This window comes from Solanum tuberosum, unplaced genomic scaffold, assembly GCF_000226075.1.
Source record: "Solanum tuberosum cultivar DM 1-3 516 R44 unplaced genomic scaffold, SolTub_3.0 scf00119, whole genome shotgun sequence".
In the NCBI taxonomy this organism is placed as follows: Eukaryota; Viridiplantae; Streptophyta; class Magnoliopsida; order Solanales; family Solanaceae; genus Solanum; species Solanum tuberosum.
In genome coordinates this window covers 848,678-860,503 of record NW_006239045.1, presented here as the reverse complement: position 1 = coordinate 860,503, position 11,826 = coordinate 848,678, and the positions used below count along the sequence as shown (strand labels likewise).

The window sequence follows — 11,826 nt, the reverse complement described above, 5'->3', positions numbered from 1 at the left end:
ATGTGCCACTTATAGTAAAACAAAATGAGTAACATATACTATTTGAAATGACGTAAAAGGAATTATAAGTTATATAAATTAACAAAATATTTAGGATCATATAAGAAGTTTTATTGATTCTCTTAATTTCATAAGTATCACATAAATTGAAACATAAGGAGTAATATATATTATTTGAAAAATTGACATAAAAAATACATACAAAAATGTAATTGACTCTTACGATTGAAATAAAAAAAATAACATATATTGGACGAGTGTTGGCACAAACACCTAATCTTCTATACTACCTTAAAAGCATGAACTCCCAAACTTAAATGTTAAATTACTATAATACCCCCAATTAAAAATAATCAGTTTATTTTATTTATTAAATTAATAATATTAAAAGTAAATACCTTTTCACATTAAAGGATTGTGATTTTTTCAAAGGGTTGTGACTTTTTCGATGAGTTGTGACTTTTCCGAAAGGTTGTGATTTTTCCAAAGAGTTGTGACTTTTCCAAAGGGTTGTGACTTTTCCAAAGGGTTGTGCCTTTTCCGATGAGTTGTGACTTTTCCGATGAGCAATGACTTTTTCGAAAGGTTGTAACTTTTCTGATAAGGCAGCATTAGCACCTATTCATACTACTATTTGTTAGCTATAAATAGAGGGTTTCCTCTCACTTTTAAACTACAATTTTCTTTTTAAATTTTCTACTCTTCTTCTTCTTCTTCTTCTTAAAAAATCTCGAGGGTTATATGGAACAGTTGATTAAGTTAAAATTTCAACCAAATTCGAGGTATCACATAAGAAAGAGTCCGTGAATAAATTGTAGCAAATCATTCATCAATTCACACTCATATTTTTCCTTACGATTTTCATGAGTTAATAGTGACAAAAAGTTGTGAAAAAGACAATAATAATAAACAAATGTGAAAAAAGTCACATGATTTGGGTAAAATATTTCTTCTTTGTTTTTTCATTTTTTATTCTTTCACACTCAAACAAATGAGTTTCTTTCTAATTTTACTATAACAACGGACATCAACATAGTCCATTGAATTATTAGTTTTGATGTTATATCCATTATTTCAAAAAATAGATTTTCACTTTTACTTATAATATGATAATATAATCATGATAATAATTATATTAGTTTTTAATACATATGTACGTAAAAATGAATGGAGAAAGTAACGTGTTGATGGGAATATATTTCAATCAAATGGAACGCTATTGTGAATGTAGCATGAACATATATTTTCGTCTTCCTTCTTCATTGGCTATGTATTGTTCTATATGTTTTTTCTTTTTTGTATTTTTATTGAGTATGCAATTTTTTAAGTATGAATTTCCTGTTATTTTGTGCGCATTTTAATTTTAGAAAATGTTATGTCACAAGATATACTCCTTGATAGCTATATAAAAATAGATAAGAAAATAGTGATTGGTCATAAAATATTCTTAAATCAAATTAAGAATTCTATAAATAACACTTTAAATTTTATTCATCAATTAATTTTTATTATTGAAAAAGGTAAATATTTTATATCACAATAAAACTTCTATAAGATACTAGATACATTTCATTAGACAATAACTATATGATATGTATGTGGTAGAAAAAATGAAAAGACTACAATTCTACAAAGATAAGGTAGAAACTTAATGAAATGAAATATTTTTCACCAAAGGTGATGTTCATATATTAAAATTAAATTATGGTACTAAAATGTATATATATAACAAAGTGTTGGTCAAGCTAAATATTTGACATACACTCAAGCCTCTATTTAACCACCAACAAAGTACCTTTTTTTTTTTGTAAAATTACTTCTTTATGATAGTCTTACTCAAATATTAATTGAGTAATAATATTTTGTAAAAAATAGATTACGTATAAAGATAAAATATTGAAATATTTATGGTAATCCTTATTAGTGTCATGTACATACTAAATTTCAAGTATGAATTTTTAAGAGAATAATTATACTTAAATGGTGTCCATCATTTATGTTCATAATCTCAAGAAGAAAGGCTATTGATATTTTCTTTAAAATAAATTTGTTGGTTAGATTTGTTTACAAATTTAAGTGAAGTAAAAATAATACTTCTCACCATATTTAAATTCTGAATGTATTTTGAAATGTTTCAATGATATTTGGTCAATATGATCTCAAAATACAAGTAACTCTATAACAATATATATTAATCATTTAAAAACATTGGTCCTATGTTCTTTCAATTATAATTATTTATTAAAAATATAAATTTAGTAATATTAATTTTATTTTACAACTTAGTATACACATGTGCCCTGAAACTAGTAATATTATATGCAAAGGATCTCCTGGCGCTATTTTCCCATTTCCCGTCATTCAAAGGGCTTTTACAACTTTCCCTCCTTCTCCAGTACACTACTTCTCTGCTCTCTATTCCTCAATGGCCACACCTCTTTACATAGTTGACGACGACGACGATGTAAGCTCTTTATATGCTTGTGCTTTGTTTCCCTTTGCTTTCTGATTCTAAATCTTCTCTCTATTTTGTACAGGAATTTGATTGGGATTCAGCTGTGAAAGAAATCGATGAAGCAACAGCCACTTCTAACAGACCATCTTCTTCCAATTTTGCTTCTACTTCTCATTCAAATCAACAAATTAAGGAAACCCACAAATACCCTTTTGCTTCTTCTTCTTCTAGACAATCCACACTTGATAAATTTATCCAAAATTCCACCAAGAATGCCGAGAAATCTAGTCGGGAACAGGAAAATCGAAATGGGTTTGGAGCAAAGAACGGAAATGAAGTTGAATCATATGGGCCTAGTTATGTTGAGATTGATCCGGAGGCTGCAAAAACATGGATTTTCCCAGGTTCTTTTTTTCACTGTTTTTTCTACTTCAAATTATCTGTTTTTACATATTAATGTTTTATAGAAGTAAAAATGTGAGCAGTTATGTTCTTTTTACTTTATGTTTCATGGATTCTTCATTTGAGTTGATGCATATGTCCCAAATAATATGAACTTCGATTAAAGGTGAACATGTCTCTACCTGATGCAAACATTTACCCTACTCAGTGTAAACGTAGGATTTGTTGGCTAATATATATACCAATTGAAGTATAATGCTTTGAAGATGTCGGTTTTGAATTTTGAATATGAAAAAGGAATTCAAGTGGGTTGTTGGAAAAAACATGAAATATTGGAAAATCACCATTGTTGTAAAATGAGGTTGTTAGATTTGGTGTTGTTTTGACAAATTAATAATTTAGGATTTGTTCTTTATGATATTTGGAACTATGTTTCAAATTTGAGCTCATTTGGAGTAGCTTTAGGTATTTAATTGTTGAAATTTGAAGAACAAGTTGTTTCTAGGCAAAAGTCTGTTTAGACAAAAATGACTAAACTTCAAGCATATGTGCCCTAAATTCAAGCAATAAATGCCAAACTTTAGGCATATGTGCCTTATGTTCAGGCAAAATTGCCCGAAGTTTGCTTGCTTTCAGATTGGCTGAAGTTAGACTTTGACAAACCAAACTTCAGATGCGAATGTCTCATGCCAAACAAAACTTTTGCCAAACCAAACTTCATACACCTCATGTCAAAAGTTGATTTATCACCGCATTTCAAAAGTTGATTACCCGTTGAACTTCAGACATTGCGGGTCTGATGTTGATTTAAAGCTGGTCCTGTAAACTGTGCACTTCCCCTGGGGTTACATCGTCTACTTTGGCCCAGGCCTACACGGTTTCCCCTAAAACGCTTAATACCATTAAGAGAATTCAACACCTCATAAGTAACTTCTTTTTCTTTTCTACTGTTCATTTAGGATTTTATTCACACGCACCCACAATCTCCCTCTTGAACCAAGTTCCACATGACCCATCACTATTCATGGGCTAATTTGAAGATTAACTGTGTGCCACCCACATTATTCGAGTATTTATGATCACCAAGCCCACAATCTTCTTCTTTGTGTGTTTTCTTCAAGCTACGAGTAAAGGTAGTAAACCCGACCCATAGGCATGCAAAGGGAATAAGTCGATTGAGTTGTTGATGGAATAAGGGCTGCTTTCAAACCTGAAAGAGGTCTAGATCTTGGAATTGGGCTAGGATTAGCTATTGAATTTGTCCAGTCGAAAGGGAAAGGCGATGACTATCAGTTTAGACTCTTTTCCAAAAGGAAGCGAGTGGAATATTAGACAACGAGTAAGGGAGTGAGTCTGTCCAAATAAAGCTCTTAAGAAGCAGAGTTTCACTCGACAAAAAGGGTTTGGATTGAAACCATTCTTAGATGGAATCGACTGACTTCTAGTTGCATCGGATCTAGCGATATGTTGCCAGTACCGATAGAAGGAAAGGAGTAAGGTTTAGGCTTTGCCCAACAGTTGTTGAACCCGAGGTTGGTAATAAACTGAAGCTGCTCAGTCTTCTAGCATAGCGGAGTGAGATATATCAAAGAATAAACTTGGACGCCATGCCATCACTCCGCTACCTCTTCTGCCAAACCATTGGCTCTAATGCCTTTTGTTGGGGTAAAACAACCCAAAGATACTCTTAACATAGTGTGATATTATTTGTTTTGAGCCAAGCCCACATGGTTTTCCCCAAAAGGCGTATCCAAAACCTCATAAGTAGCTTCTTTTTGTTTGCTACTTTTCACCTGGGAGGTTGTTCACTCACCCAACATGTATGATAGTTACTTTAGTTGTTGATTGGGCTTGTTAGGAATTAATATATACGGTTTGTTGTATCCCCAAGAGGATCACTGAGTGGTTGAGGTGTATAAGTACAACTTGGAGTGTTTGAATCTCAACTACAATACTTGGTAGTATCTTTTCCATCCTCTGTGAGCAGGTTAAGCTGAGAACTGCGCTTGTGTGTGTAGTAACTGCCAAATGAATCAGTCGAGGCCCGTGTTTATTGGTCGAACACCACCAGTATTGAAAAGAAAGAACCAAAGAAGAATCATGTGTTGTATTTCACTTGGTTAATTTATTGTTATGCTTATACATATAATAATAATAATAATAATAATAATAATATAGCGATGGTGCGAATAGGTGGAAGTCATTTTATGTTGATCTTTGGAAAATAATTATACTCCCTTTGTTCACTTTTACTTGTACACTATTCCGAAAATAGATTTTCACTTTTACTTGTCACTTTTAACATATCAAGAGAAGTCAATTTTTTTTCCATAATTTACCCTTAGCATTAGTTACTTATTCTCCAAATTGTTTCTCAAGATCTAATACTAAACATCAATTAATACGGGTAGTGTGGTAAAATTGCTATGTCAATTATTATTTTTTTAATGGGTGTGCCTAGTCCAAATGTGACAAGTAAAAGTGAACGGAGGTAGTAATTTTTTTTGCCAAGTGCTAGTGTCTCCCTCCTTTCCTTTTATAGTTTTAAGACTTCTCTTTTTAAAATTGTAAGTACCCTCAGTGTGCTAGCATGATACTTAAATACAGTAGATTATGCTGCTTGAATGAAACTTGTGCATGGACAATTATAAGCTCTATGATTTAACTGATAGTCTTTTACTATCTTTTAGATAAATCATTGTAGAAGCTTCTTGGAATGAAGACTCATGTTCATTTACCTTCTTTTTCCTTGCAGTAAATTTCGATCGTCGTGATTATCAATTTTCTATCATCCGCACTGCTCTTTTTAGCAACACCTTAGTAACATTACCCACAGGACTTGGAAAGACATTTATTGCTGCTGTTGTAATGTATAATTATTTCAGGTGGTTCCCAGAAGGTAATGCAATGCTACAACTATCTTATTTCTTACTCTTTCAAACTTGTGACCATTCTATTTCCAAGAATTACTCTCATCATGTCTCTACATTGGAGTGCTAGTTTATGAGAAGCAAGGTTAGTCTCAGCTGAATCTGCTGAAATCTTGAGCTATGCAAGAATATTAAGTAGGTGCTTTGAACATTGGGATTTACTGTCCGCATCCCGATAAACTAAACCCAATTTAACCTCTACATATTTTAAGAGTAAAAGGTTGAAAAGACTGGGAAGTTTAAATAGTGGTTTAATTGTGAAATGGTTAGTCAATAGTGTGTCATTGGGGCTTTGCTCTCCTCTTATTTTTCAATGTATGGTTTCGATGGACTCAACATAATTTCCCAAAAAAACTCAAAACGGTTGTATCACATTGAGATGCCGATTCATTTTCCACCCCCAATAAACGGTTGTAAGCCCCTAGTCAGTCACCGGTAGACCTAAAGGGATCCTGGACACGCAAAATCCCTGCTTGTGAGAAATGCATGGTTCCCTGCTGGTTCAAGGGACAGATGTTTGTAGTCCTCCTCCTTCTAATCTAACACTATCTCATTCATTCAGATGACTAATGAAGTTGCGCAAGTGTGACCTGATCAGTTCTATAGCAATTTTAGGACTCCATGCTTCCCTTTATCCTCTTTACTTTGACGACATCTTTCACAATTTCAACTATCATGCACCCTGTATAACAAAAAAATGAAGGGTTTGTTTTAAAAGACGTATCAAGAACTCCACATGCGAAAATCCCCACTGTTACTAAACATCCACTGCTACATGCTGCAGAAGAGCAAGTTTAAATTCATGATATATGAACCGGTAAACCTCGAGTATTTTGGCATAAACTTCACTTATTAAGCTCTTGCCATTTGCCAATCATCATTTTGATTTCGATGCACATCTGTCAGCTAAGTTGCTCGGACTCTTCACTTTTGGTGCCGCACCCGTGTCGACACGACATGGGTGTGGGATTTGTGTCCAATTTGGTCAACGGATTGTGGGTACTTTGACCAAAATCGATGGAGAAAGTCTAGACAGTTTTAATGATTTCTATAATCAATACAAAGCTAAGGTGAAATTGAAGAAAATGAAATACCTTTTATATAAAAAAGAGAAAATGGCCAAATGCCACCTCAACGTATATCCGAATTCTCAACTACACACTTTAATTTTATGGGGGTCCTATCATCCCCCTATACTATTTAAAATTGAAATTATCACCTCCCTAAATGCTTAGTTGGCAATGTGAGTGTATTTCACTCTCTTTGAGAGAGTGAGCATCAAAAGCTATTACTAAAACTTTATTTTTAGTATCGCTTTTCAATAAACATATGTACTTTTAATTATTTATTTTCTTTCTTCTCCATAACAATATAAATCAAATCTCTCCATCATTCACCACCTCTAAACCGGTGCTGCCACCACCAATTTTATCGAATTCATTATTGTTGATTCCAAACAAATTTTCGAACTCATATAATACTCTTGCAAAATCAATCAACCCAAATAAACTGTAGATAAATTTACATATATTTATATCATTCCCACAAATTTTGGATTAAATTTGAGAAAAATTGATGTGGGTTTATTTTAAGAGTCAAGGGTACTCTTTCACTATTTCCACTTAAAATGGGTTTATTTCAAGAGTCAAGGTACTCTCCACTATTTGCATCCCTAACCTACCGCCACCATTATCATCGAAATTTCTTCGACAAATTAAAGCAATCATCAAATCGGAATATCAAAACAGAAGTGTTCAAATTAAAGCATGTTTTTCAAGTATTTATACTATTTAACTCTGATTTGCTATGATTGATTTATCAAGTAAAACGAAAGTGAAAAATTGAAAGAAAAATCACTAAAGGATCAAGATTTGCAACAAGTTGTGAAGTTAGGGAGAAAAGATTTGAATCCCCTATTGATAGATTAGCAGGTAATGAGTTTTAAAAAATCCAGATAGGGAGGTGATAAAGATGGAGGTGGAGGTGGTGACGACGATTTCTCATACAACAATGGTTAAAAAGATGGAGGCCCAACGAATATATCTTGTGAGGAAGATAAAAAATAAATAAAAGAAGACCCCCAATGTATTCCCTAATATTTTCCCTAAATCAAGCTTTCACAAAAAAAATTAGGGCTGCAAAAAGATTGAAGAAGAAAGGATGAAGAAGAAGGAGAGAAAGCTTTTTAAAAAAAGATTAATTGGTGAAACACACGTGTCAAGCGCGTGAGTTTCACCACATGGAAGATGGCTGGTTATCATGTTTTAGAGGGGTATTTATTCCATTTTCAAGTAGTTTAGGGGGGTAATAGGACCCCCGTAAAGTATAAGTGTGTAGTTGAAAATCTGAATATAGCTTGAGGGGGTATTTGACCATTTTCTCTATAAAAAATTCTATGTCACCCATTTTCCTTTAATCTCCTTCCATGATTCTCCTCAAGTTCAACATATAATATCTCATAATTTAGGTTTTATAACTCCATTTTTAGATATTTTAATTATATTTAGGTGAATCCCCGTACCTGTATCCACACGGGATACACGTGGATCCATATCCCTGAATCTTAAAAATTAGATCATGAAGGATCTAACCTCTACATCCGCACCCGCATCGGACATCCGCACCCGAGTCTGAGCAACTTAGTCTGTCATCAGCTAATTCTACTTGTTACATTTTGCTTTGACTTTTCAAGGTATTAAGTTCTTGTGTATTGAGTGCACATCTTATGCTCATAACTGTGAAATATTATGCAGCAACCATATTAGGCCAGATACTTCATTTTATGCATTTTTTCGAGTTTATGAACAAAGGAGAAATGAGTTCATGGCTGAATCCTGATGAGCCCTTCAGTTACTGATGACAGTCTTGCTTATATATATATATATATATATATATATCTGTTTAGATGATATTTTAAATCCTTTGGATTAACGGTTTAGGATGGTGTCCCAATGGCAGGAAAAATTGTTTTTGCAGCTCCTTCACGCCCACTTGTTCTGCAGCAGGTGGAAGCATTACACAAGTTTGTAGATATTCCACAAGTAAGCTAGGAGTTTTATTTTGCTTTATATTGGTTTAAAGTTGTTTTCCTAATCCAATGTCCTGAAAGAGCAAATGTTCTGTTATTTACATTTTGAGACAATTGTATTAAACTGATTGCAGGAGTGCACAATTGATCTGACAGGTCAAACAAATCCTTCGAGAAGAGCAAGTTTATGGAAAGAGAGACGAGTTTTCTTTGTTACTCCACAAGTGCTGGAGAAGGATATACATTCTGGTGACATTCTGCACTCTAGTGTGGATACGTTTTCATGTGTTTATAGTTTTCATGTTTTCCAATTATTCGAGGTCTAACCTGCACATGATTTGTGCCTTCATGATAGGAAATAGAACTTAACTTCCAGTGAGCTATTTGAATTTCTGGATGTCAATGCATTAGCTAGAGGAGAGTCACTTATATTTGTATAATTGGCTCACTTTAGCGTCACCAACCGTAATCTCTCTTATCAGAGGTGTTGGAAACATGTCTAAAACCGAATCCATATATTTGTATTTATTTTTTGACATATTCTTGGAGGTATTTTCAGATATTAACTCTACACTTTCTGCAGATAAGAATCTATTTAGCTAGCAAGTGAATTTTGTGATTAAACTTTCTTATTTTAAAGAAAAATCAGATGTAAGTATCTAAAAGAAACTTGAGGACACTATTATTTTAAGGATTCCAGGTTTAAATAAGAATTACAATAGGTTAATTGCTCGGCCCAAATTGAATTGTTCTGCTTCGGTACTATCTAAATATGCTCCAAATATGAAAAAAATATGGTATTAGAGGTATCAGATGGTTAAGATTGTAGATGTTAAGTTGTAAGTTCAATTATGTTTTCTTGACGATAACAACTTTGAGTATAACTTGTTTAGGTTAATTGACACTCAAAACGTTGCTATTTGCTTTATGAGCTTTTAACAGTTTAATAACTGCTCAAATTACTTGGATTTGATTATGGATTTTCCTGTCCATTATGCTCATCATCAGTTCGGTCCTGATATTTTTATATTCCATGATTATGGTGTCATTGGTTTTCCGTCGTGGAGGTGGAAGTCATTCGTTAGGGGCTATCATATGAGTCAACTTCATTCTTTAGGGTCTGGTATCTGTTTTTAGTTAATGGTTATGGTGCTTTTTCCAAGGGACTGCATGCTTCTTGGTAAACTTGATTGCTATCCCTTCTTGATTCAAAAACTTATCTTGTGCTGTCTTGGAATATATAATATAGTATACACAAGGGAAGTTCTCCAATAGTCAGAGTTTAACATATGATTGCTCTAGCCAATGGCGAACACCCCAAATAGATCCAACTTAGCCTCGGTTGATTACTTTGTTAGTATAAATAAAAAGCTGTTGGTGTAACTTTTTTGTTTTAATTCTTTTATAATGCATGAATGTGGACTTGGTGAAAAGTTGCTAGCACATCAATCAGATGAGTCCTTCCATATAAATGTGTTAATTCGAGGAAATACTTCGTGACTAGAGGTTGAATGCACATTGGATATATTTCCTTTTGATTAAGATAATTGTAAATCTCATATCTTTGTTATATTCCCTTCTCAGACCATATTGAACATTTATGATGTAATATCTGTAAATATATCACAGGAATATGCTTCATGAAACATCTAGTTTGCTTGGTAATCGACGAGGCTCATCGTGCAAGTGGAAATTACTCTTATTGTGTAGTAGTTCGCGAGGTTTGTCTTTTTTTTTTAAAGTAGATCTTCTAAACATTGCTTCATACCTGTTTCAACGTGACACTATATTGGAACTTTATGAGTTGCTTTGCTATGTGAATTTCACCTCGTATCTGTTTATGATTGTTCTCTCCTTTCAGTTGATAATCAGTATTTCTAAAAAAATTTAGATGACTGGGAAATATGCTCAATGTTCTCTCTGTGTCGACTATTTACTATTTAGATTTATTGCATGAGAATATCTATTCTTGGGGAGGTGAGAGAAATAGAAAGGCGATCTCCCTCTCTCCTTTTTGATAGTAAGCTTCTATAATTTGGACAGTGTATCAACAATTACATCCTGCACTCCAGAATTAATTATTACAATGATGTGGAGCTGCATGGATATCTTTTTCAATAGAAAGAGGAATTCAGGAAATTTAAAGTCCTCTCTGTAACTTTTTACAAGTACAGTAGTTTTATTCATGACTTACAGCACCAAAATGGTACTGTCTGAGGTTCAAAAGTATCATGGATTTGATTTCTCAAGTGTGATCAGAATAAGGAAAGGGCAGTACTAATTCTATGTCGGTTGTAAAAGACATTTTACTCCAAGTTCTTTAACAGAGCATTCCCATGTACTCTGAGTATAGCAAATCAAGAAGCAAAGCTATAGATATTCAAGAATATGGGACCAAAAAATTCATTATGTTCTCTTTTTTTTTTTTTTTTTTTTGTATCTGGCAGTGTTATCAAACACAAAAAGCGCAAAAAATCTCTAAGGTCCATTGGGGTGTTAAGTGCAAATAAAGGCAAATGGAGAAAAAATATAGAAATATATGTGTAGTCCAAGACTAATAATTGTAAGCATGAATAATAATTATATGGACAAATAAATTGATTTTTTTATAATAAAGTAAAATAGGATTTGTTTAGTGTCGCCTCTTAGGATTACACTCATTAGAGAGGAAAGTATGCCTTATAGCTTTGATGACGGGAGTGAAGCACCCGCTAAGCGAGGCGAAGTGCTCATCATGTTTTGCATCTCGCTTTAGGGGTAACCGTACCTCACTGTTAAGGATGCATATGAGAGTTGGAGTCTATGGAAAGTTGACAAAGCCATCAAGAGATCTGGATTATGATACCTGCTTGTATTTTTTGGTGTATTTGGTTAGAGAGGAACAAGAGATGTTTTGATGGAGAGTCAACTGCTTTAGGCATTTTGAAGACTAGGTGCATTGAAAATTTGTTTAGTTGGTCCAACTTGTATCCTGCTGTTAATGCAGAACAACTTCAGGATTTTACTAACTC

The 11,826-nt window shown here is 33.3% G+C and overlaps 1 protein-coding gene across 3 annotated transcripts in view; it reads left to right on the top strand.

Annotated features, from left to right (window-relative positions):
* The first annotated feature begins 2,338 nt into the window (after window positions 1-2,338).
* Window positions 2,339-11,826, top strand: part of LOC102601608 (uncharacterized) — a 38,971-nt gene continuing 29,483 nt past the window's right edge. For 2 of the 3 annotated variants that reach the window (XM_015310001.1, XM_006350272.2), the window contains exons 1-6: window positions 2,339-2,464; window positions 2,538-2,859; window positions 5,613-5,756; window positions 8,746-8,828; window positions 8,950-9,064; window positions 10,445-10,536. In XM_015310001.1, the coding sequence (XP_015165487.1) occupies window positions 2,426-2,464; window positions 2,538-2,859; window positions 5,613-5,756; window positions 8,746-8,828; window positions 8,950-9,064; window positions 10,445-10,536 (795 nt within the window). In that variant the 5' untranslated portion in view covers window positions 2,339-2,425. The other variant, XM_015310002.1, reaches the window with a different exon arrangement.